General features: G+C 44.7%; 2 protein-coding genes across 8 annotated transcripts; one reads left to right on the top strand and one right to left on the bottom strand.

Annotated features, from left to right (window-relative positions):
* Positions 1 to 26: 26 nt before the first annotated feature.
* Positions 27 to 11,017, top strand: TXNL4A (thioredoxin like 4A). 5 transcript variants are annotated; one of them, XM_027525563.1, is made up of 5 exons: positions 29 to 150; positions 509 to 676; positions 2,750 to 2,819; positions 6,689 to 6,792; positions 10,587 to 10,998. In XM_027525563.1, the coding sequence occupies exons 4-5, from the start codon at positions 6,749 to 6,751 to the stop codon at positions 10,756 to 10,758; spliced, it is 216 nt and encodes a 71-aa protein (XP_027381364.1). In that variant the 5' UTR covers positions 29 to 150; positions 509 to 676; positions 2,750 to 2,819; positions 6,689 to 6,748; the 3' UTR covers positions 10,759 to 10,998. The 5 variants fall into 5 exon arrangements, with proteins under 5 accessions (XP_027381363.1, XP_027381362.1, XP_027381364.1 ...); XM_027525562.1 differs by lacking the exon at positions 2,750 to 2,819 and having other exon boundaries at positions 27 to 200; XM_027525561.1 differs by lacking the exon at positions 2,750 to 2,819 and having other exon boundaries at positions 28 to 150; positions 10,587 to 11,017.
* HSBP1L1 (heat shock factor binding protein 1 like 1) lies at positions 9,630 to 24,878 on the bottom strand. 3 transcript variants are annotated; one of them, XM_027525566.1, is made up of 4 exons: positions 24,149 to 24,878; positions 22,342 to 22,408; positions 21,269 to 21,362; positions 9,630 to 10,043 (listed from the first exon to the last, which is right to left on the bottom strand). In XM_027525566.1, exons 1-4 carry the CDS (start codon positions 24,197 to 24,199, stop codon positions 9,983 to 9,985), a joined length of 273 nt encoding a protein of 90 aa, XP_027381367.1. In that variant the 5' UTR covers positions 24,200 to 24,878; the 3' UTR covers positions 9,630 to 9,982. The 3 variants fall into 3 exon arrangements, with proteins under 3 accessions (XP_027381367.1, XP_027381368.1, XP_027381369.1); XM_027525567.1 differs by lacking the exon at positions 9,630 to 10,043 and adding an exon at positions 13,615 to 14,543 and having other exon boundaries at positions 24,149 to 24,873; XM_027525568.1 differs by lacking the exon at positions 9,630 to 10,043 and adding an exon at positions 18,028 to 18,829 and having other exon boundaries at positions 24,149 to 24,665.
* Between the last annotated feature and the right edge of the window lie 468 nt (positions 24,879 to 25,346).

Consider the following 25,346-nt stretch of genomic DNA (forward strand, 5'->3'; position numbering starts at 1 on the left):
TGCCCGGCGCTCACGCTCTGCGGGCGCGCGCACGCACTCTCCGGAGCTCACGCCTTGTGGGCGCGCGGGCTCAGTGGCCGGCGCTCACGCCGTCTGGGAGACCTACGCTCCCGGAAGGACCGCTGAGCGGGAGGGCCCGGTGTGGGAGAGGTGCGTGCGCGGCTGGAGACGGTGGGAAGGGGTCGGCGAGTGATGCGCGGGTGTGTGATTCCAGGGGGCCCCTCCCCTTGGGATCTTGGCCGGGGGGCAGAGGCGTTCCTGTGGCGGAATCGGGGTCGGAACTTGGTAGACGCGGGCCTGGCCCTGCCGGCAGCGCATCGACTGCCCCTCGGGGTGAGTCCCCGTAGGCCGGGGGCTCCGTGGTGAGGCTCCGTGGGGTGGGGGCCCCGCAGGGTGACACCCCGTGAGGGGCTCCGTGGTGAGGCTCCTTGGGGCGGGGGGTTCCTTGGGTGTGCCATGGGGGGGGCTGGGAGGAGCTGGCCGGTGATTTCCCCCTACTCCCCCGCAGACCTGTCGGCTCAAGATGTCGTACATGCTCCCGCACCTGCACAATGGCTGGCAGGTGGATCAGGCCATCCTTTCGGAAGAAGACCGCGTGGTCGTCATTCGGTTTGGGCACGACTGGGACCCTACTTGCATGAAGATGGATGAGGTTCTGTACAGCATTGCTGAAAAGGTAAAGCAGCCACACCTCCCGTCGCGTCCTGCCGCCCGGTTTGGTGTTTGCATCCTGTTGGATTGCTGTTGTTTTGCCGGTAAGAATGAAAAGTACAGCCAGTTTACCGGTTACAGAGAAGCAGTAGGATTCACAGAAGTACCTTGGGGTATGAGGATGGGCTCCCTGAAATTTGTCAGAATAACTTATATCCTTACTGGCAGAAGTTTCCATAGATTTTCACATTTTTAAGAGGTTCATGATGTCTCTCCCTGAAGAAGTGAAAGATTCTTATTAATTTATAGGGATTTTAACTCATAAGGTGTTTTCAAAAATTTACATCTATAGTGCCAAGAGCAAAACATGTTTGCAGAATTTGGCTGAGTGTAGGAGCTTACTTTGAATGGCTTAGTTTTAAAAACTTGTCATTTTTTTTGGAACCGTGTTTATTTGTTGTATGTATTGAGCAGAACATCTATGGTAACAACATAGTAAATTCCCTTCTTTTTCTTTGAGTCCCTTCTTTTCTCCAGGGCGCTCTTTGTAAGTGACTTGATTTATAGCTTAGAGTGATTCCAATGTAGGAAACATTGGGAAAAAGTAGAACTGTAATGTTAGAACTAGTTTTCCTAATCCTTAAATTTAGTACACGGGGTTGTCTGTGGCCGTTTGCTGACAATAAAGAGCAATTGTAGGGCGCTGTTGAGTAACTAGGGCTTAATTCTCTTTCTGTAATTGTCTCATGGGTATTTTAAGGTAAATTTGATTTAGAATTTTGCAATTGTAGTAATAGGGCAAGAGGCAAAAATATTAGGGTATAATAAAAAATTTAATATTCAATGTTAATTTGAGAGGTTATTCATTTTATTAAAGAGTATAAAAATAAGGGAAACATTGAAGTCATCATTTATTTCACAGGAATAAGATATGCTAATATGGGCTGGGTTAAAATAACTCCTTTGAGTAAAGAGTAACAGGTGTAAGGATATAGTTTGTATTTAGGAATCGAAAAGTAGTCTGACCTGCCGTCAGTAGTTTTCACTGTCTCCTCTTTGGTAGGACAGGCAGAGTGAGGTCGGGGTAGTGGCACTGTGAACATTAGGGACCATCCTTCTGTGTCTGTCACCGAAAGTGCATCTCAGAGAGTCTGATTCTGCAGATCTGAGATGAGGTCCAGAAGCTCCCCCAGGAATTCCGAATCCCTTCAGTGAGATCCGAGTCAGAGCAGGAGTCTGTGGTGATAACCTTACCCTCCTCTTCCTCTTGGACGCCAAGGCGTTGAGGGAGCTTGAAGAGATGCCTGGGGAACTCAGGAGAGCAGGGTTCTGCCAGTCGGGTCCTCCCCGTCAGGTCAGAGGTCAGGAGTGAAGTGGTGCCCAGAAGTCATTTCCCCATGACTTGAGCCGCAGTGGTCAAGGGCAGAGACTGCAGAAGTCAGTGATGACGGATGAAGACCCTGTTCCAGTAATCGAATCACTGCTATGTGGACGCTGACGTAACTTAGGTGTGTGTTCTGGGTTCTGCCTTGCAGGTGGAGTGTAAGCACCAGGGGATGTCCAGACCCGGTTGCCCTCAGCACGAGGCTAGGATGGCAGAGGCGTGAGGGTTGTTTGCTGTTCATATCTGAGCAAAACTCAGCAAGATACTCTTAGCTAGGAGACAGATTTTGTGTCAATGTAAGTTTTTAGGGACTTTCATCAGAACTGTTCTTTTGTAATCCCTGTGTAGCAGTCAGAGACCAAATTGCTGTAGTGCTAGTAGGTATGCTCTTTTTGGACTAGAACTGTTGGTAAGAACAGTTTAATTGGGCTCACTTGGAGTATTTTTCTTTGGTCTTTTAAGTTATTCTTTTTCATTCATCCAGAACTTGGATTTCTATTTTAATAAACTTCTAATACTATGTAATATTATAGTCATTAAAAATGCAAACTTGAAATGCATTACAAAACTGTTAATGTTTTATTTTCTGCTTAGTATAAGGGCAGAATATGAATTTATAATTCTGGAAGCCCTTTTTGGGGACGTTCAACAGGAATTTTTGAAATTTAAGGTTTTAGTATAAAGAACAATTTAACTGTCTATCTCCCTCTGCAGAAATGGCAGATAATGGGAGATCTTCCTCATCTTGTTACGAGCTCTGTTTGGATACCCCAGCTGTTTTAAAGTGAGTAAAATTCCAACATTGAGGCTGGACTTGATTATACTATTCTCCTGGAATGTGTTTTATTGACTCACTGCTTCAGCAGCTCCAACCCCACCTCATGCTGGATTGGTTTTGACCTGTACTGAAAACATAGAGATACGTTGAAAGATTTTACAGATGTCTGGAGTTTGGTAGAATTATTATCAAAATAAAGTTTCCAGGACTTCCCTGTGGTCCAGTGGCCCTGACTCCAGGCTCCCAAAGCAGGGGGCCCAGGTTCAATCCCTGGTCAGGGAACTAGCTCCCAGGTGCCACAACTAAGACCTGGGGCAGCAAAATAAATAAATAGAAATAAATATTAAAAAAAATAAAGTTTTCTGATTAGTGGGTGATTTTATGCACAGCTTCAAGGTAAGACTATTTTGTCTTGCCATTTTGGAGGAGTGTACTTTGGCAGCACTGTGACCAAGTCCCATTATGTGTAAGAATAAATGGGATGTTTAATTCTTGTATGTTTAAAGAGTTCATACCAGTAGAATTTAAAATATGCAAAACCTCAGTGATACTATCTCATAGTCAGACCTTCTAATTTGTATATAAGGTGAATGTATTCATGGAATTATTTAGGAATGACTTCTGGGGCTCTTTCTTAAACATGTCATAAAGTAGGTTGAATCTGCAGAAATTTATGCTCAATTGAGAAATCTCGTAGGAACCAGTAACCAATCAGGGCAAATAATAGTTTGAGAAAAGGAAGTTATGCAGTTTTTTGATGGCTTTGAAAGGAACTATCTAAAAATGTAAAAATCGATACTTCAAAAATACATAGTACCAATTGACAGTCAAGAACATTTGTCCAGAATTTTAGGTGGGTTCTTAGCTAATGGAGGAGCTTCATAGAGAAGGTGGAAGGCGACACTGACAGCCTTCGGTCTTAGTGACATGCGTGAGTGGCATTGAGTGGCGTGCAGGACTGTGGAGCTGTGTTGTCACTGAGAGAGAGGCCAGCTGGTGCTGCAGGGCTAGAGGACCTGTCAGGTCACCTCTAGGAAGAACAGACTGTCTTTTAAGGCAGGTCTGTTTGAACTCAGGGTTATGTAATTAAGTCCATAGTGACAATAAAACATTTTCTGAGTTTTGAAATATATGTGTATTTCTGAAGTTCATTCATTCAACTAGTGATATTTACTGGTGCCCCAGGTATGTCAGGTCCTGATTGACTCAAGGACCACCAGAAAAGACAGCAGGTGTGGTCCCTGACCTTGTGAGGCTTCACGTCTATCTTGATGGGATTTATGTGGAAGGAATAGATGATGAAGGACTGTAGTGTCATTTGTTTTTTGACTTCTGAATGAGCTACGGTTTTCTTACTCATCACTGGAGGCAAAAGAAAATGAGACCTTTTTTAAGTGTCTCATGTAAAACCAACATTCACAGTGTGAAAGTTGTACATCGTTGAGTTGTCATTTTATGCTTTAGGAAGCTATGCGTGTGTGTGTGTGTGTGTTTGGTTATACTGTGATGTTAATACCTAACTTTTACATTGTAGTATCTTTTTTTTTTTTTTAATGAGAGAAGTAAAATATCTCTGCTTAGTAAAACTAGATGCAGGCAGGACTTATGAAAGGCAGGAGACCTAGGTTTATTCCCTGGAGAAGGAAGTGGCCACCCACTCCAGTATTCTTGCCTGGAGAATCCCATGGACAGAGGAGCCTGGCAGGCTACGGTCCATGGGTTCCAAGGGTCTGACACGACTTAGCAACTAAACCACAACCACCAGAACTTATAAACCAGCAGGGTAACTTTTGCCAGGAGGCAGTTGTGCAGCGGAGCAAGTGGCTGCTCTCAGCAGTCCTCTGTCTCTGTGTGCACACCAGGAAGAGGGGATGTGGGAGAGGCTCAGAGAGACTCCTTTTCTTCCCTTACCTCGGCACTGACGCCTGTCAGCAAAAGGCGTGCTCGTGAAATGTAAACTTCCTTCTCTCCTTTTTGTGGAAGGTGGTGGTTTAATGTCCATAGTCAATATTTCTTAATATTCCCAAAAATAGAGAGCAGAGTATAGTAGACTTAATACCTAATACTTAATACTTGTTGCAGTTACCAGTATTCTGTCAGTCTTGTACCATTTAATCCCTCAGTTTTTGTACTGTAGTATTAAACCATATAATCGCATGGATGGAGGAGCCTGGTAGGCTGCAGTCCATGGGGTTGCGAAGAGTCTGACACGACTGAGCAACTTCGCTTTCACTTTTCACTTTCACGCATCGGAGAAGGAAATGGCAACCCACTCCAGTGTTCTTACTTAGAGAATCCCAGGGACAGTGGAGCCTGGTGGGCTGCCGTCTATGGGGTCACACAGAGTCAGACATGACTGAAGTGACTTAGCAGCAGCAGCAGTAGCAGCAGCATGCTATTTCACTGGTAAATTACAGTCAGGTTTTTAGAGTTAGTTTGGAGGAAGAAATATGCATTTTCTGTGCTGTTCCTGGGGCTGCCATAACAAAGCATCACAAATTGGGCAGATTAAAACAAGAGAAATGTGTTGCCTCACAGCTTGAGGGTCAGAAGTCCGAGACTGGGGTGTCAGCAGAACATGCTCCCTCGGGAAAGTCCCTGCTGTTCTCCCCATCCTGGTGTCTCCCCTCCTGGGGTGCTCCCTGCCTTCTGGGTGCCTTCCCTAGCCCTCTGGGTTCAGTTGGCGTGTTTGTGTTCTCCCTTGGCTTGTTTCAACCAGCCAGGTTGGATCATGGCTCAGACTCCAGTATGACCTCTTTTGACCTTCGCTGATGAGCTCTGCAGGCACCCTGTTCCCAGGTCAGGCCACCTTCTGAGAACGAGGGGTCAGGGGTTCAGTTTGTTTTCTTGTTGGGGTAAAAGGACATAATTCAACCCACAGTATTTTAAGTTGGTATAAGATTTCTAAAAGGCACTGAGACAGAAATTATAAGGAGCGTTTAAAATGTCATGTCCTTTGTTCTGAAGATTCTATTTTAGGTGTTTATCCTTAAGAAATAATGAAATATGTATATAAATGTAAGGGTAATAATGTTCATATGTGAATAATGATATTAATGAAATTTTATTTATATTCATGAAAAAAAAATAACAGAAGAATGGTAAAATAATGGCATAGCCATTTGATGAACTGTTAAGTAGCCATAATGTTTTGTTTTGATTGTTTTCTTATATACAGTATACAGTTTATATGAGGACACTCATAATTAAAGTGAGATACAAAATATTGTAGTATGATCACCGTATGATCACATTTTATTAGAACAGCATAAACATATAGACCAGAAAAAGTGGGAAAGAATATAGTAAAAATATCTTCTCAGCAGTTATCTCTGGGTGTTGGGATTGGACGTAATTTTATTTATGGTTTTCTGGGTTTTCTAAATGTTCTGTGATGGACTTGCAATTAAGGGAGAAATTAAAGAACATTTGTTACCTACAATATGATTTGAGTTGTTAGGCCCTTAGTGTGTGCAGGTGTCCAGACCTAAGTTAGAGGGGAGTGTGTGGCTGGATTCCAGGGGCATATTTTAAAGCATTTGTTTGCTACATACAGTTAAATGTTCGTAAAAGTTCATGTAGCATTTTACTGGACCAGCATGAGTGATGTGTCTGCGGACTTTTCCTGCAGGATTCTCATAGCTTGCTGGCTGGAAGATGTTAAGCATGCTAATGGACAGTTGCTCAGGACTGTGATGCTAGTGAAGTGATGTCCCACATGGCAACTCGCCTGGGAAAACCTGTTGCAGAGCTAGTTTGAAAATTGTCCTGTTATACACAGATTCTTTTGTTTTTGTTTTTTATTGTGCTTTTACAGAAAAAAAGTTGATGTGTTATTTCAGTTCTCCCCCCCCTCCCATCTCCTTTACTTTTAGGTTAAAAATTTTGCAGTTATTTATCTTGTGGATATTACAGAAGTACCTGACTTCAACAAAATGTATGAGTTATATGATCCGTGTACTGTCATGTTTTTCTTCAGGTATGTTCACTTATCTTAAAGTTGTTATTTAAATTGAAAAGATGGTCTGGGCGTTTAATGCAATCAAGATATCTTTAGAAGGAAGTTGTAATGTGGTCATATCATAATACAGTTTGTATCACCAGGCAATTAATGTGATCTTTTAAATAATTTTCAAAGTAACAATTCCAGTTTTACCATTTACTCAGTAACAAATTACCCTTTTGAAATAACTACCCAGGGACCTAGGTGAAGTGTAATTAAATGGAGGACATTCTTATTGACATTTAAGATACCTTTAAATTTAATCTGTTGATGAAAAATGTGTTTACAGTAACTCAGTTTTTAAATATATTACTGATTAGCATCCTTTTGTGATATCCAAGAGGGAAACCTGTACTTCGTTAGTTTGCTTATAAATACAAAATCTTATAAAAAGATCTTTCATCAGCTGAAAAATTCTTTTGTGGACCCTAGTCAATCAATCATTGGCTCAAGTAATAGAATCTCCCTGATGACTTTGAATGAATTTACACCTATGATTTACAAACTTTGCATGAATGGAGAATGCAGAGTAGCTACTGGTTAGACATAGGAGTCTGATGCAGATATAAACACGGTTTTTGCTATTTCTGTAATAAAGTTAAGTAACAGCATGAGTGAAAAAAAAAATTTCTGTTGTGAAGGTTTAATTTGGAAAGAAATCACCATATGACACTGTTTTTACTTGTCTATCAGAATTTCTTATGTTACTCCAGAAGTTAGTAAGTAGCAATATAAACACTAGGCCAGCTCTAGCAGCAGAGCTCCCTAGTGGGTGAGGAGGTCTGGGTGGGGTGTGCAGGGTGTGTACTCACTCTCTGTTCTGTGTAACAAACTTGGTAGTCTGTAGGTCAGAGTCCAGGCAGGCTCAGGGTTCTGATGTGGGGTCTCCGAAGGCCAGAGTCACGGGCTAGGCTCCCGTCTAGGCCGTCGGTCAGGGAAGAATCCACTTGGCTCAGGGGCGCTTTTGGTTGGATCCAGTTTCTGGTGGTCACAGGTCGGAGGTCTGTTTCTGCTGGGCCCTTCTCTGCTCCTAGAGGCTCCTCTGTCTTTGAAACCCTGAGCAGTGAGTTGAGTTCTTTTCATAAGCTGTTCCAGCATCCTGTTCTGCTTTCAGAGGGCACGTGTGATTGGATTAGACAAACCCCTTAATCCAGGAGAATCCCCTTATTTTAAAATCAACCGATGAGTAACCATGGGAACAGCTGCAGACCCCCCTGTGCGGTATCATGTACCTAATGATGGGCATGGTCGCGTTGCAGCCCAGTTCCGGGGGTTCAGGTGGGAGATAGGGGTCTTACAGGGTTCTGTGCACTGCAGCGTGCCAGGCCAGGCCCACCCCCACCCCCGGCTGCAGAGAGTCATGTCCTGCCCCCGCTGCGGCTCCCACCATCAGCTCCCATTGCAGTATCGGGTGTGGATGAGGCTTCTCTGGCCAGCTTTGGAGGCTGCTCCTTATCTGTGGCCCCTCCTCCAGGACGCAGTGTGGACAGTCCTGAGAAACAGTCTTCTGGGCTCACAAGGAGGGAAGATGGGGAGGAGGGGCCTGGGGAGGAGGAGCTCTGATGCAGCACTGGGTCATCCTTCTGGCCCAATGCAGGTTTTTATTTTTTGCCTTTTCATGAAGGGCATTTGCAGCCGGTTTATTTTTCAACTGCTTCCTGCCAGCAGCATTTTGGGGTTGTGTCAGCTCTTCTCACTGCATGGTCTTCCCTTTCAGTCTGAGCAAGTAGGGTTCCTGTCCTGGGCTCTGGGGTGCCCTCTGCCCAACAGCTGTTTCCTTGGGGAAGAGCCCATCCTGTGACTCGACATTCTGACTTTAGGTCTTTCCTGGGTTTCCTTAGAAGATTGTGTGGCCTCTTTGTCCAGAGTAGAGCAGCCGTTTCTGGATTTCAGCACCTTCTGCCATCTGGAGAGGCCAAGAAATTTTTCTGGTTAACAGATCTTACACCAGTTTATCTCTCTTCTCGTTTTACTGTAAGCAGCATGAAACTCGGCAGCGCCTTCTAGACACTTAGGTGTCTTCAGCTGGTATCTACGTCCATCACTTTGGAGTGTTGCAGACATCCTCCACTCCCTGTAATGCATCCCCACCCCCTCCCAGTCCATGTTCCTACTGTCAGGCTGTTGAAGGCAGTCTGGGTCTTTTCTGTGTGCCCCTCAGAATTCTCCCAGAGTCCTCCCATCTTGGATCCTGCCTTCCACTGCATGTGACCAGGCTTGAGGGACAGGAGATGCCTTTCTGGGGAAAGAGGTTGAGTGGTGCTGGGGCTGGGTGTGTATTTTGATATTTTAGAACTGATGCTGCACTCAGAAAAGGAGACAAAGCCTTCTGCTGTTCCTGCAACCCAGAATTCTAAGACAAGTAGTAACAATATTTTGGTTAATTTATTCACCAAATATGTATACACATAGAGTCCTGCTCAGTTTTATGTCTATGCTGGGACATGAATCAGATCAGACAGGGTGCCTGCTGTCACAGAACATCCTCTGATGGCAAAGCAGAGCAGATAGCACCGGAAACCAGGGAGAAGTGACAGGTGACAGCATGTGTGCGTGCCGGTGGGAGGGGCTTCCCCTCACCCACAAGCAGTCGTAGGATCTAGAAGTGGCCTTTGTTAACATGAACTCCCTTGTAACAGAAGAGGTGCCTAGGAATAGCAAGGCACCCATTTCCGCTTTATGGCCATGAAGTGTCTTCAGGAACTGAGGACCCGAGTCCAAATATCCCATCACTCTTACTGCAGACAGTTCCAAAGGTTTGGGCAGTATTGAGCCAGGAACTGTGGATAAAACCAAATACATAGGAGACTATATCTTTTGAGTGACCACATATATATTTTTCTTATAAGTCACAGTATTGCAGCAAGTATTTGCAGAGGCACAAATACTGATTGTCATCAGGTGGCGGGGAGTGTGTAGAGGCTGCTGAGTAAGTTTGGCGTGAGCCCAGCAGGGGCACAGGGCAGAATGGCCTGCACATCTGGGGACCTGCAAGGATGTGGGTGACACAGGTGGGGGTGGGGAGTGGCAGGTGTGGAAGGGAGGGCAGGGCCAGGCCCAGATGCCCGGATTCCTGGGCCGGTGTGACTCCTGGAAGCGAGTTTTTGCAGCAGGAGAGTGACATCCAGTTTGCCTCCTGGAAGCTCACTCTGACTAGAAGGAGACCTCACTGCAGCCCCAGGTGAAGCCTGCAACAGGAAACCACAGCTGGCAGCCAGACGCATAGCCTGTCAGAAACAGAAAGTTAAATCGATAGCCATTAGTGCAGCTGGTACAACAAGGGTTAATATCTTTATTTTATGAAGTGCACATATAAATTCATTTTAAAAAGTAGCTTCTTGAAAGATCCATCTATGGAGAATCGAGAAATGCAAAATATCATTCACTTCACAGTCAATAGGACTTTCAGTAACATTTACACTAAGTGCTCACAAGAACACCATGAGAAACTCACACATTGCTTTTTCAGGTAAGTTACTACAACACCCTGGAAAACTGTTTGGCTTACCAGGTGACTGAGGCTGTGTCCTTCGACCCTTGATTGCCCTGTAGGTGATTTGTCCTAAGGAATTACAGAGCACACAGAAGGAACATGTGTGTCTTTCTTAACAGTATTTAGATGGTTTCTAGTTTTCTTCTAAACCGTAGTGGATCCTCTTGATCGTGCTGATGTTTGATAAGAGCCTGTAATGGAGGTGGGGATGTAAGGCATGTTTCCATGCGGTTCTTTTTCAGAGGGATTCAGAGCACTGACCCCTTCCCTCTTACAGGAACAAGCACATCATGATCGACCTGGGCACCGGCAACAACAACAAGATCAACTGGGCCATGGAGGACAAGCAGGAGATGATCGACATCATCGAGACGGTGTACCGGGGGGCCCGCAAGGGCCGAGGGCTGGTCGTGTCTCCGAAGGACTACTCCACCAAGTACAGATACTGAGCGCGGCCCACCCGGTGCACGTGGTGCCCTGGGGTCGTTCTCATGTTGAAGTATTTTCAACTATTTAAAGCCTTTGAGAAAGCGTTTGGCAAAGTACGCGGAGCTTAAGGAGCTGGAGGGTTTTGCAGTGTGGGTGGCATTGCCTCGCCTTTCAGTCTGCCTGGTCACTGTATTTTTGTATCAGTAAATATCTGTAAATATCTAACTGAAATAAATACACAGTGATGGGGATGGTCAAAATTGTTTATTTACTAAGAAACTTAGTGTACAGATTAATGATTTTGGTAGTCAAGAATGGACTCTCTACCATTGAGTGAGGCTCAGTGTGTCTCATGGTTCCGGAGGCTGGAGTCAGATCCAGCTGTCGGGCTGGTCCTCCGGGGCCTGACAGGGAGTCTGTTCCCACCCCTCTCCTGGCTCTGGTGGTTTCTGGCGTCCCTTGGCTGGTGATGCTTCACCACAGTCCCAGCCTTCATCCTACACATTGTTCTCCCTGTGCGTGTGTCTGTTCAGATGTTCCACTGGGCGAGGGCTGCCCTGCTCCAGCACGACCATCTCCACTCATGACGTCTGCAACAGCCCCATCTCCACAGGATGCATTCTGAGGTCCAGGGGTGAGGACTTCCGGCACAGGAATTGTCAGGGACACAGCTGATCCCTCAATAGAACCAAAGGCTTGAGTTCAGGAAGAATACACACTTAACGAAAAGTTACATTTTATTCTGGTTATAAAAACAGTACGATAAAATAATGATTTTTGCAGGCTTCCCTTTAAAGACTAAGAGCTGATTCTTACACTTCTTAAGATCAAATCTGATGTGCGTACTGTATTTTATGTGGAAACCAGACCCTTCAATCCATGTAGCTACTTTCCTCCTCATAATCTCAAGTTCCTCTCCTATCTTGCTTACCCCAGCAGCATTTGTTAGTTGGGATCTTCCTGGGCACATCTCAGTGCACACAGACTACGCAGTCAAGAGTGGACGCCTGGCGTGGAGGAGCACAGGGAACTCTGGGGAGCACACCTGGAGCCCACACCTGGCTTCACAGCCCTTGGGCAAGTGCTCTCCCACGTGAAGAGGATGGTAGCGTCTGCTGTCTGACACCTGCTGTACTCAGATCAGTCACAGCATTCCCTGGGGGCCCTCTGCTGTGAAAAGGCTCACTGCCTCATCAGATTGACTCATTGTTGAAACATGAGTGTACTTACCAAAGAATGAAATTTTTAAAAAGCCACACACACACAAGTATGTGCTTTTAGAAACGGACATAGGGACTTCTTTGCCAATAAAGGTCCGTCTAGTCAAGGCTATGGTTTTTCCAATAGTCATCTATGGATGTGAGAGTTGGACTATAAAGAAAGCTGAGTGCAGAAGAATTGATGCTTTTGAACTGTGGTGTTGGAGAAGACTCTTGAGAGTCCCTTGGACTGCAAAGAGATCCAACCAGTACATCCTAAAGGAAATGTATCCTGAATATTCATTGGAAGGACTGATGCTGAAGCTGAAACTTCAATACTTTGGCCACCTGATGTGAAGAACTGACTCACTGGAAAAGACTCTGATGCTGGGAAAGATTGAAGGTGGAGGAGAAGGGAACAACAGAGGATGAGATGGTTGGATGGCATCACCAGCTCAATGGACATGAGTTTAAGTAAACTCCAGGAGTTGGTGATGGACAAGGAGGCCTGGTCACAAAGAGTTGGACACGACTGAGTAACTGAACTGAATTGATAGGGACTTCCCTGGTGGTCTGGAGGTTAAGACGCTGCACTCCCAATGCAGGGGGCTCAGGTTTGATCCCTGGTCAAGGAACTAGATCCCACATGCTGCATCTAAGAATTTGCATGCTATAACTAAAGATCCCAGTACAACCAAATAAATATTTTTTTTTAATGGATATAAAACTCAAATGCAAATATGCAGTTTAATGTCTCCAGTTTTAATTTTCCCGAAAATAGTATAATACTGTGTCATATGAGGTGCTAAAGAAAAAAAATGTGATCCTAAGTACCTGGCATATGAAAGACATTTGATAGTATACTTCTGACATTTATTCAAGCAAGACCATTAGCCAGTAATTACCTGAAAAGATGCTCACCATCATCAGTCACCAAGGGAATGCATATCAAAACCAGGAGATGACACTTGACACCCATGAGAATGGGTGTGAACAGATTCAAGGGTCCATTACTACAAGTGCTGACAAGGATGTGAGAAACGGGCTGCCATGCACTCTGGTGGGAAGGGACAGTGGTGCAGTCACTGTGGAAACCAGTGTGGCAGTTCCTCAAAAATACGGCGTGGAATTACCATCTGACCCATCAGAGGCACTCCTAGGTATATCTCAGAGATAAAACATGTATGTCCACACAGAAAGTTGGACACGAATTTTTATAGCAGCATTTTTCATGAGAGCCAAAGACAGGCATCTCAGACGTCCATCAGCTCCCCAGTGGATCGAACAGTGTGCTGTATCCATGCAGTAGACTATCACTTGGTCATAAGAGGGAATGAAGTACTGATGTAGGCTCCAAACTTGAAAACATTAACGTAAGTAGAAGAAACTAGTTGTTATGTCGTGTGTGATCCCATTTATAGGAGATGTCTAGAATGGGCAATGTCTAGAGACAGCTGATTAGTGTTTGCGTAAGACTGGAGGATGTGGAAATGGCAGTGACAGCTGATGGGTACAGGATTTCTTCTTAAGATGATGGAAATCTTGCAGAATTGTGTTTATACATGTCTGTGAATATATGAAAAATCACTGAATTGTATGCTTTAGTTGGATGAATTGCATGGCATATGAATTCTCTCATTGATAAAGCTTTATTAACAGAAAAACAAAAAACTGTACTTCACGTTTGTAAATTTATTATAAATTTGTTTTATTTACAAGTTGTAATAACTTCATTCGCATTTGACTTTAAAAATTATCTTTTCACTGGTGCTTTGTAAGTATAATATCACTGAATTATGATTTGGTCTCTATTCTATGTTTATGTCTTATTGTAAAAAGCTTATATCTTATTACCATCCACCTCACCCTTAACCAAGTAACTTATAAGTCATTTCTCAAATCCTTACAGGCACCTGCCAGGTAGATAGTTTACAGAGAGGGGAACTGAACCATAGTTGCCCAGACTTACAACTAACTGGGCTGGCCTGGTGGTTCAGCCAGTTAAGAAGCTGCCTGCAGTGCAGGAGGCCCAGGGTCAATACCTGAGTTGGAAGATCCCTTGGAGAAGGAAATGGCTACCTACCCACCCCAGTTCAGTTGGTAAAGAATCCTCCTGCAACGCAGGAGACCCAGGGTCAATTCCTAGGTCAGGAAGATCCCCTGGAGAAGGGAAAGGCTACCCACTCCAGTGTTCTGGCCTGGAGAATTCCATGGACTGTATAGTCCATGGGGTCCCAAAGAGTCGGACACGACTGAGTGACTTTCATTTTCACCCACTCCAGTATTCTTGCCTGGAAAATTCTATGGACAGAGGAGCCTGGTGGGCTACAGTACATGGGGTCCCAAGAGTCGAACACAACTTAGTGCCTAAACCACCACCACAATTAATTGCAGAGGACGTGAATTTGAAACCTAGATCTGTAGGGCTATCAAACCTTGCCTCATTGCTGTACATGTTGCTTTTTTCAAGTTGAAATGAACTAGTAGAGAAAGGTGATGATGGGTTCTCTGGGCACAAAGAGACTTCTGTTTCCCATTCTTCCCATGATGAGTTTTATTGGAAAGTCCAGGGACTAGACAAGGCAGCTGACACAGAGGCAACCAACCTAGGAGGTACAGAATATATTCAGTAATAGAATAAGCAGTCAAGTAAACTAGAGAGACAAGCACACACACAGGAGACATGAAAGAGTATTGCAGCATTCAGTTCAGTCGCTCAGTCCTGTCCAACTCTTTGTGACCCCACGGACTGCAACACTCCAGTCTTCCCTGTCCATCACCAACTCCCGGAGCTTGCTCAAACTCATGTGCATCAAGTCAGTGATGCCATCCAGCCATCTCATCCTCTGTCGTCCCCTTCTCCTCCTGCCTTCAATCTTTCCCAGCATCAGCTGTCTTTTCCCTGAGTCAATTCTTCACATCAGGTGGTCAAAGTATTGAAGTTTCAGCTTCAGCATCAGTCCTTCCAATGAATATTCAAGACTGATTTCCTTTAGGATTGACTGGTTTGATCTTGCAGTCCAAGGGACTCTCAAGAGTCTTCTCCAACGCCACAGTTCAAAAGCATCAATTCTTCGGCACTTAGCTTTCTTTATTGCCCAACTCTCACATCCATACATGACTACTGAAAAACCATAGCTTTGACTAGACAGACCTTTGTTGGCAAAGTGATGTCTCTGCAGAGTGAGTTATTGCAGCATCATTTGGAAACAAACAACAAATAGTCAAAGGACTATTATATTGCAGTTAGTTACACTGATCTAGACCTACACATATTAACACAGGCAGATCTCAAGCCACTGAATGGAAAACTAGGTACAGAAGGATACTGGGTTATAATGTTATTTACATAGTTTTAAGACATTCACAACAAAGATTTAAAACAGTACAACAAACAGCAGCCCTCTGTGTTTGCAACAGGCTGTTACGTAGGCATCCAAGTGTCCATAGGCTAGACTGCCCAGTTCTGTCTGCGCCGAGCAGGTAAGAGATGAGGAGCTCGGGCACCGACAGAATCAAAGCATCTACTGTCTACAACTCTCCTAGAAAATCGCACTGCTGATGTTTCTGAAAACCACACTCAAAGTTTGGTTTCTTGGGTTGCTTAGTTAAAACTCAGGGTGTATATTCGAGACCTCCTCAGACTTCTTGTGACTATATGAGGTCTTGAAGATCAGACTGGGACCTTGACTTGCTTTAGGTGGGTATCATTTTGAAGAGTTTTCCTACATGGTTTTTAAATGCAACTGATCCTAGCATTCTTTTTGGCATTTTTACATTTTCGTCAAGGTTTTACAAAGAACACTCGCAGCACCCTCAGGAGCTCAGCGCTGCCTCCCACACCACCCCAGTCTACAGTCACTGCTGTTGTCCCCAGTCTTCCCTCTGGCCTCTGGTTTTCTTGTCAAAAAGTGATCAAGCTCTCACACATCTCCGTGGGCAAAAAAGCATCATAGAAAAGATTGCAAAGTATTTAGAAAGTCTCAAAATTCATTCATTAGTTTAAATGTTTGAGTAGCTCGGGGGTCCCAGGGCTGGTGCCAGCCCTGAGCAGCTGAGGTGAACAAAATCAAACCGGTTGCTGCCTTGTGGAGGAGACTCAAATGATTACAAAGAAGTGAAAAGACAACTGTGACAGCCAGAGACCACATGAAGGACATGAAGGACATCAGACCCAGACAGGCATTCAGGGAAAGGACCTCTCAGGAGATCATGTTCAAGCTGAGATTAGATACAAAAAGTGCTAACTGGTGTGTGTGTGTGTGTGTGTGTGTGTGTGTGTGTGTGTGTGTGTGTGTGTGTGTGTGTGTGTGTGTGTGTGTGTTGTGTGTGTGGTGTGTGTGTGTGGTATGTGTGTGTGTGTGTGTGGTGTGTGTGTGGTGTGTGTGTGGTGTGGTGTGTGTGTGTGTGTGTGTGTGGTGTGTGTGTGGTGTGTGTGTGTGTGTGTGGTGTGTGTGTGTGTGGTGTGTGTGTGGTGTGTGTGTGTGGTGTGGTGTGTGTGTGTGTGTGTGTGTGTGTGTGTGTGTGTGTGTGTGTAACTCCAGTCCAGAAGGAACCTCGGAACCAGGCCCTGTGGTGGGACGAGGGCCTGGGGCTGGAAAATGTGGTGTGGTTGAGGGGAGCTAGCGGTTGCAGAGAGGCTCTGCTAGGGAAGGAGGTGTGAGGTGATGGAATTTACTTCCAAAAAGCTTGGGTGGGGGGTGCTGAAAGGAGATTTGGGGAGAGAGTTAAAAATCTATGGAGATAGATAAAAGCAATTGTAAAAAAGGAAATGAAATGTGAGAATTTAAAACTTTTAGCACTTCTGCCTTATGGATTCAACTCTATTATTAAGCTTTATATTTTCATAAGTTTCATAACTTTGTGTTAAGTGAATTTTAAATTACAGATTCATCAATATAGGATTTGATATTGAAGTAACTCCATTTTACTTAGGTATTCAATGAATAAACTGCTTTCTACTAAAGTTGTGTTAATCCCATTTAGATTAGAATAAGAGTATTTAAGTACATGTAAATCTGTCTACTATTTTCCCTCTTTTTCTTATGAAAACATTCTGATTTTTTCTAAATATATGTAACAGGGTGCTGGAAAATAGCAATTCTTTGTAAAAGTATTAGGAAGATACTGAAACAGATATGATATTAAAAAATGCCAAGTAATCTCTTTAAAGATAGATATCTGTGGTTTGAGCAAATAATTGAGATGTTAAATGGCCAAATGAGCCAATAAAAGGGGATCAGCTGAGAACTTTCTTTGCAAAGTTAATAAATTTTTGACAATGTCTATGTTTTTATTTTAGTTAATAACTAAACAGAAGCTTTCTTTCCTACTTAATTTATTAAAAATCCTGGACTTTAAATTGTGTCCTGTATTATTCATAGAGACGCAAATCTGTTTGGTTTAATTCAAGTAATTTTCTCTAGTTTCTGCTAAAATTAAAATTACAGCTAAGATGCTTTGAAATCTTTCATATAATCAAATGGAAATATGATTTTAAGCCACCAAGAATACTGAATTTAAATGATGCAATTTAAAAACTTTGGGTTTAAACTTTGGGTTTGCATTACTGTTGAGGCTATAAAATGACTTTCCTTTCTTACATGCATTCTGCTCAGGGTACTTGGCCTGTGGTCATACTTCTGGCCCTAGAGAAATGTGCAGAGAATTCAAGGATAGCCAGTGCTCATTAAAGAAACTCATTTATACTAGCCAGAAAGTAAGAAATAACCTCAACCCCAAGGAATGGTTAAGGGGATGATTAAATTATTTCAGCCACATGATAGAGTATTAGTAACCATACAAAAGTGTATATGAAACTTTCACAAGGGAAAAAGTGTTTATGATATGAGAACAGGATATTATTTTTTTTTTGAGAACAGGATATTAAATTACAAGGAATATGATGAACTATATAAAATTTCTTGCATAGAAAAAAGTATTGATAGTGTGTAATCCTGAATTGTAGGAGTGCTTTTCACTTTTATATACTGCTGCTGCTGCTGCTAAGTCACTTCAGTCGTGTCCAACTCTGTGCGACCCCATAGACAGCAGCCCACCAGGCTCCCCCGTCCCTGGGATTCTCCAGGCAAGAACACTGGAGTGGGTTGCCATTTCCTTCTCCAATGCATGAAAGTGAAAAGTCAAAGTGAAGTCGCTCAGTCGTATAAAGAGTATGATTTCTTTATATGCAGGGATAATGTTACTTTTTTATAATGAGAGCCTACAATGGACCCTGTTTTAGGTGATCATAGCTTTTTTTTTTAACTTGGCTCAGAGATAGGTGAATTGACAATTATTTGAAAGCATCTCTAACTGACAAGATAAAGATGGGTGCAATCTTTGTGCACCTCCTTGGTCACGACCTCTACTCAGGCGTGGGGCAGGTAAGGGTGTCCTAGGAAGCAGTCCAGAGCTCCTGCATCAACCTCTTCTCTGGTTTTCCTTTGGTTTGGACAACATACCATCAGGGTCTGCTTGGACTGGACAGGTGAACATGAGTCTTCCCCAGAATCATGTGACTGGAATTATTGAACTGGAATGCAGATGTTGAAGAAGCAACTTCTATAGAAAACTGCTTATGATATTCTTAAGAAAGTTCTATATAGAGCTTAATTCTGGGGGGAAATTGACCTGTTATTCTTTTCCCCCATGATCCACAAATGTTAGGTGTGTATTGAAAAGTGTCCTGTCATTTTACAACCATCTTGGTTAAGTGGTCGATCTCTTGCCTAATTACATTCTTATTGCCCTGCCTTTGTTCTTTTAATCTTTTATTTTACTAAAATGAATTCTTAAATACTAAAAACAAGAACTTGTGTTATATAGATATTACTCAAAAAGTACAGTTTTCACTTTTTCATATTTTCAAATGACTGTTCTGTCTTCAAGTCTGTAAGAAAAAAATTGAAAGAAGTAATGGTTGATTTAAATATCAGTTAATGTGCAGTTAAATAAATTTGAATCCAACACTATCAACAAAAAAATGTACCTTACTTTCCTGTAATTACTAGAACACTTTTCTACAGGAAAAATTCAGTATATAGAAAACCTGAACGTTAAACGATTCTCATTTGAGTCAGACGCTTGTGTGGATGCACAATTTAAGGCGAATAAACAGTGCCTGCTCTTCCAATGGCAGAATACTACTTTGCATCAACAGCGTGAAGACGTTCTCCTGGAACAACTGCCTGCCTGCTTCCCTGCAGCAGGACAGGTGTTCAGATGCTGCACCCGAGAGGGGGCCAGGAGAGCGTGGGACAGTAGTTTTGGGGGTCATTGACTCCCCTACTCAAAGCAGGAACACAAGTTTAAGGTGCTTACCAAATCCCCTGAAATCCACAGCAAGAGCCCTGTATTAGGAACCCCTGACCCAGCAGAAGCAACAAGCACAGATTAGCCAAACAGATTTAGACCTATTCAGGTACTTCCTTTGATTTAAAAGGCATTAACTGACCTCTCATGCTGCTTTAGATAATGGCTGTATGTGCATTGAAAAGGTGAAGTTTTGTCACCTCTTATCCATTTAACTTGATGCCTAACCTATGATGGGTTCTGACCAAACTTAAAACAGCCCGCTGGCATCTGGGTGGTGACAGCAAAGGACCACGTTCCTGGCCGCCGGCCCCCTCAGGGCAGCGCGCCCTGAGAACATGGTGCTCGGCAACCGCAGGGAGGACAGCATTCCAGGGCAGGTGGGTCCGTCTGAGGCAGCCCCCCACCTGGGTAAAGCCAAGTATCCTGCAGACACAGCTGGAGCGCCCGCCCCCAGACCTGCAGCTCATAATGGCTGTATGTGCATTGAAAAGGTGAAGTTCTGATACCTACTTATCCATTTAACTTGATGCCTAACCTATGATGGGTTCTGACCAAACTTAAAACAGCCTGCTGGTGTCTGGGTGGTGACAGGAAGGGACCACAGCTCGTGTGTCCAGGACAGATTCCACCGATCTTTTCCACCAGAACAGCAGATGTGCAAATTTATAAATAAGTCACTGACAGGTGAACTTGCTCTGATTCAGCAGGGTAAGCACAGATGATCTGCCAGCTGACTTGGGATAACAACTGACAGAGAAATGAAAGCACGGAAAACAACCACATCTACCTGTTCAGCTAAAATTAGAGCGTGCTCACAGAAGCAGAATATTACGTCAGTGAAACATGCTTGAGTATCTTAATGAAATAAGGCTTGTGTCTCCAGGTATGTTACACAGACAACACATTCAGTCTAAGACCTGAGGCCAAGCATTTATCTACACCTTCAAGATGCAGTGCAGAAAAAACAAAGACACTAATTGGAAAAGATACATGCACCCAAATGATCATTGCAGCATTATTTACAGTTGCCAAGATAGGGAAGCAAGCAACCCAAGTGTCCAACAGATGACTGGATAAAGAAGATATGGTATATATACACCATGGACTACTACTCAGTCATAAAAAAGAATGAAGATTTGCCATTGGCAGCAACGTGGATAGAATTGGAGGGCATTATGCTAAGTGAAACAAGTCAGACAGAGAAAGACAAATACTATATGTCATCATTTGTATGTGTGAAATCTAAAAAATATAACAAACTAGTGAATATACAGACTCACAGATACAGAGAACAAACGAGTGGGGAGAGGGGAGCAGGGGAGAGGCAGTTAGGGTTAGGGGATTCAGAGGTACAAATTATTATATAACATAAGCTACAAAGATACATTGTAGCTTGGGAAATATAGCCAATATTTTATAATAACTATAAATGGAGTTTAACCTTTAAAAATTGTGAATCACTACATTGTACACATTACATGCACACCTGTACATATAATATTGTACATCAAATACAATAAAAACTTAATAAAATGAAAGTGAAAGATAAAATAGTAAAAAAAAAAAAAAAAAAAGATGTGCAAAATTCCACCAGAAAAGAAATGCCTGCATTCTGGGGGGTGGAGTGGGACCCTCAGGAAGCGCTCATGAACCAGGGGGAGAGCCTAATGCATCTGTGTCTTTTTAAATGGTTCCACAAACGTTCTGTCTCAAACAGAAGCCACTAGTCATCATTCCCAATCTCTCATTGCGATTTGTTTTAGGGTGAGAAGTACTTTAATAAAATCCACATTTAAATAGTGGTTTTTCCTTTAAAGTGCACCTAAGGAACAATGAGACAGTGTTTCTGTTCTACTTAGAAAAGAGCATTTGTGAATTTTTAAAATCACTCCTGGAGGTTTTTCATGCAGTGCAGAAGCAGCAGTTCCCTTAGTGAGCAAATACGGGGCACAGGTTCAAGAGGGAAGCAGAGGACATGTGACAGGCAGACATTAGTGCCCTAAGAAGGCCTCACCTGTGTTTCTGAGCAGGACTGTCAATCCCAGCTTGGGCCATCAAGTCATTCACGTTCTTCTGCAGGTCTTCAATGCGACCCCCCATTTCTTCCAGTACAAGGTCAAGGAGAGCAGAACATGGGACACGGGCACCTAGCTGGGTCCCTCAAAGGCTGATGGAAACGCCCTGCGGTGCGCATGAGAGGAGGGAGCCGAAGGCACGAGCACCTCAGGGCAGTGCTCGCTAACCACGTCCCACGCGGGCTTGGAGCTGCTGTTAATCCTGGCACTGTGCGCCCAGCTCTGAAAACTTGGCTGCCTTTCTTTGCACATGCATTCTAGGATGTGAGCTTGTCTGGTATGTTTAACTGTTTTAACCAAACTCTAATCAGCATGTAAATACGATGAAAATTACCTCTGTTTAAAACAATTTCCTACTGTTTATTTTTATCATGTTCAAGAATCTTCTTTTCCCTGTTGGGCCCCATTTGCAGGATCAAAAGTTGCAAGTAAAGGGTTCCCTCAGCAAATGATGCCCATGCGTTTTAAGGCAGGAGTTTAATTGTGTGACGTGACTTCACTTGGGGAAGTCTTAGGGCAAGTGTCCCTTTTTCTGGGTTTTCATAAACCGGAAACAAACATTCTACCTAACTTTGAATTCACGTCTAACCAGATAGTCAGCTGCTGAAGTCACAAAGCAAAACAAGGCCAGGAGAGCCATTATAAAGATCCCTAGGTTGGAGACCTTCCCAGTGCATGTTCAGGGTCAGACTGAGGGAGTACAAACGCTACTGAGCAGACCATCTAGATTTATTTAAGCCTGCTGGAAAAGCCCATTGGATAGTATGTACTCTATGTATGTCCTGTGCTTTATCCCTGCCTTACATAAATGCCCTGCATTGCTGGTCAAGCAGGAAGTATTACCTTCGGGTGGTAATTAATACATCAGGATCCTTTGTAAAAGCACAGATGGAAACACCAGGAAGCTCCGGGTCAGCAATTATCCACCAACAGCAGAAAACAAGAAGATAGTCCACGACAGTTCAACAGTCCAAAAGCATTGCAGTGTTTGTTATGAAATAGAAAAGGATATTTCTGAGGTTTAATGTTGCCGTCAGAGCTTGAAAATGTTCTTGAAGTTCCTGAAATAGATTTTCTGCCTGAAAAATTGAACAAGACAAGTGAATATATATTTACGTGTGATGCAGAGCATTCTAAGAACCGTGGAAGGGGAACCATCCCTATAAACAGTTAGTTGATTTCTTGTTTGATGCTAATTTTTTTTTTTTAATTGAAGTACGGTTGATTTACAATGTCATGCCAATCTCTGCTATACAGCAAAGGGACTCAGTTATACATACATTCTTTTTTCATATTATTTTCCATTATGCTTTGTCACAGGATATTGAATATAGTTCCCTGTGCTGTATATTAGGACCTTGTTGATCCATTCTACATGTCATAGTTTGCATCTACCAACCCCAGACTCCCACCCCATCCCTCCCCCTACCCTTGGCAACCACAAGCCTGTTCTCTGTGTCTATGAGACTGTTTTGTAGATAGGTTCATCTGTGTCATATTTTAGATTCTACATATAAGGGATATCATATGATGCTTGTCTGTCTGACTTCACATGGTATGATCATCTCTAGGTCCAACCGTGTTGCTGCAAATGGCATTACTTCATTCTTTTTTATGGTTGAGTAGTGTTCTATTCCATACATACATGTACCTGCGGAGAAGGCAATGGCACCCCACTCCAGTACTCTTGCCTGGAAAATCCCACGGACAGAGGAGCCTGATGGACTGCAGTCCATGGGGTCGCTGAGGGTCCGACACGACTGAGTGACTTCACTTTCACTTTTCACTTTCATGCATTGGAGAAGGAAATGGCAACCCGCTCCAGTGTTCTTGCCTGGAGAATCCCAGGGACGGGGGAGCCTGGTGGGTTGCCATCTATGGGGTCGCACAGAGTTGGACACGACTAAAGCGACTTAGCAGCAGCAGCAGCAGCAGCATGTGCCTGCTGCTGCTAAGTCACTTCAATCGTGTCTGTTTTTCACAGAGGCTGCACCCTACCATTAGTTGATTTTTCACATAGTGAAATGGCTTTCCCACTCAAAGAGTAAAGAAAATCAACCAACAGCTTCAACCAACAGCTGGAACAGTGACAGCCAAAGGGTAACCAACTAAACAAGCAGGCCTGACCCTTAACGCACACCGTCCACAACAATTAACTCAAAGCCATCAGACATTTAAATACAAGCAACAAACTATCAGACGTCCAGAAGATAGCATAGGAGAAAATCTCTAACCTCGGCTTCTCAAAGAATTCTTAAGGAGTTTTGCTAGGGTCCCCAGAGCACACCGCGTGGGTGCACGCTGCCCCTACACTCTTGGGTGCTTGTTCACCGGGAAAGGGTTTGCAGAAACCTGTTAAAGGGCCAAACCGGAACACCATCCCTGTGACTGACGGCGGGCATACTCAGGCTGCCCTGAATTTCCAGGTGGAAGTCTCACCCCGTCCAGGACACACTCCCTCCCCGCACAGTGTTATCTCCGCTTTAGAGCCGAGAACCGAGGTGGGTCTCCCCTGGACTCTGCTTTCCTGTGTGGAGGCAGGTCCTCTGTCTGGAGCGCTTCCGGCGGGCAATCAGGTTTGGATTTTTTTGGTCAGAAAAACGTGTATTCAATTGTGTACACCTAACCACGTCTTAATGAGACTACCAGCCCTGGGCCGTCTCATCTCTGGCACTGCAGCACCTTTGCAAATGGGAAGCAGCTGGGGGTGGGTGGGGGTGGTGGCCCCTCGCGGGCTGGGTTGGGGGCGAGGGTGTCCAGCCTCGGGCGCGGGGCATCCGTCCGGGAGCGGCGCTCGGCGCGGGAGGGTCCCCACTCACCACGTCCCGCAGCGCGCGTCCGCCGGGTGCTTCGGGGCTCCGTGCGTCCATGTCTGCGGCCGGCGGGCCTGGGCTGCAGGCAGGCCGGCTGGTCCCCGGCCGGCCGCTCCGCGGGGTCCGCTCCAGGGCCGGCGGCGATGGCCGGGGACGCGAGGAGCAAGACCCGAGCGGCGCGCGGGTGGCGGCCTGGGCGGGGCGGGACCTCGGCGGACAGGCCTATCCCAGCGCCACTGTTTATTTTCATTGCTTCAGAGCCCAGAGTGAGCACGATCTTTTAATGATCATCCTGGCAGAGAATGCACAGCATAGAAATTGCTGTTTTACACGTTTCTAAGGCACGGTGCAGTGGCATCAGGTACCACCGCGTTGCTGTGTGACCAAGACCGCCATCCACTCCCTGAGCTTTCTCCTCGCCCCAAACCCCGGCTCTGCGCCGGGGACAACACCTCCCCAGCTCCCCAGCCCCTGGCACTCACCCTGCCACCAAGCAGTGTGGTCACCTGTCCACTGGGGGGTCCTGGAGGCGGGGTGGGGATGCGGGGGCGGGGATGGAGTCTAGCCGCAGCCCACATTCGCATTGAGGTCCTGGTTCTTGTGATCTTCCACCCAGGAGACTCTCCTCTCCCTGAACCTCTGCCATTTCTGCCCCCAACTTTAAGATTAAGAATAGTTTTGTTCTGGGAATTCCCTGGTGGTCCAGTGATCAGGACTCCAAGCTCTCACTGCCAAGGGCCCAGGTTCAATCACTGGTCAAGGAACTAAGATCCCACAAGCCTCCTAGGGCGGCCAAAAAAATAAGAAGAAGAAAGAAAGATTAGTCCTGTCGTGTGACCAACGCAGAATGGCCAACACTTGAGTTTCTGCTCTGATTTTTTGAGGATCTGGAAGGAAGACATCACTGCCGCTTTCTCTCCCTCTGTGTCCTGCAGGCCTGTCTGGAACGTGGCTCTGGGTTACTTCATGGGTGATGGCCCAGGACCCTGTGTTTGGCAAGTACCTGCTTTGTTTACACATCTGCACCTCTCTGCAGGCAGGGCTGTGTCTGTATGGGTGCCCCAGCACCCCAGGGGTCTTGGCTGAGTGACCACACAGGGACATCTGGCTGCTGGATGTGTGTTGAAGCACAGCCTTGCATGCAAAGAAACCCAACATCCTCTTTCTTCAGGAGAATGCAAATCAAAACCACCAGGGGAGCCAC

Source organism: Bos indicus x Bos taurus, chromosome 24 (genome assembly GCF_003369695.1).
Source record: "Bos indicus x Bos taurus breed Angus x Brahman F1 hybrid chromosome 24, Bos_hybrid_MaternalHap_v2.0, whole genome shotgun sequence".
In the NCBI taxonomy this organism is placed as follows: Eukaryota; Metazoa; Chordata; class Mammalia; order Artiodactyla; family Bovidae; genus Bos; species Bos indicus x Bos taurus.

Excerpts from the sequence above, each read along its gene's own strand:
- HSBP1L1 (XM_027525566.1), bottom strand. The coding sequence starts at position 24,199 with ATGGACGCACGGAGCCCCGAAGCACCCGGCGGACGCGCGCTGCGGGAC. Across the intron at positions 21,363-22,341 it reads GGCAACATTAAACCTCAGAA|TGGAAGAAATGGGGGGTCGC; the intron begins ATATCCTTTTCT and ends TTGACCTTGTAC. Across the intron at positions 10,044-21,268 it reads AGTCCTGCTCAGAAACACAG|GCTATGCGTCTGGCTGCCAG; the intron begins GTGAGGCCTTCT and ends TGTTTCTGACAG.
- TXNL4A (XM_027525562.1), top strand. The coding sequence starts at position 524 with ATGTCGTACATGCTCCCGCACCTGCACAATGGCTGGCAGGTGGATCAG. Across the intron at positions 677-6,688 it reads TGTACAGCATTGCTGAAAAG|GTTAAAAATTTTGCAGTTAT; the intron begins GTAAAGCAGCCA and ends CTTTACTTTTAG. Across the intron at positions 6,793-10,586 it reads ACTGTCATGTTTTTCTTCAG|GAACAAGCACATCATGATCG; the intron begins GTATGTTCACTT and ends TCCCTCTTACAG.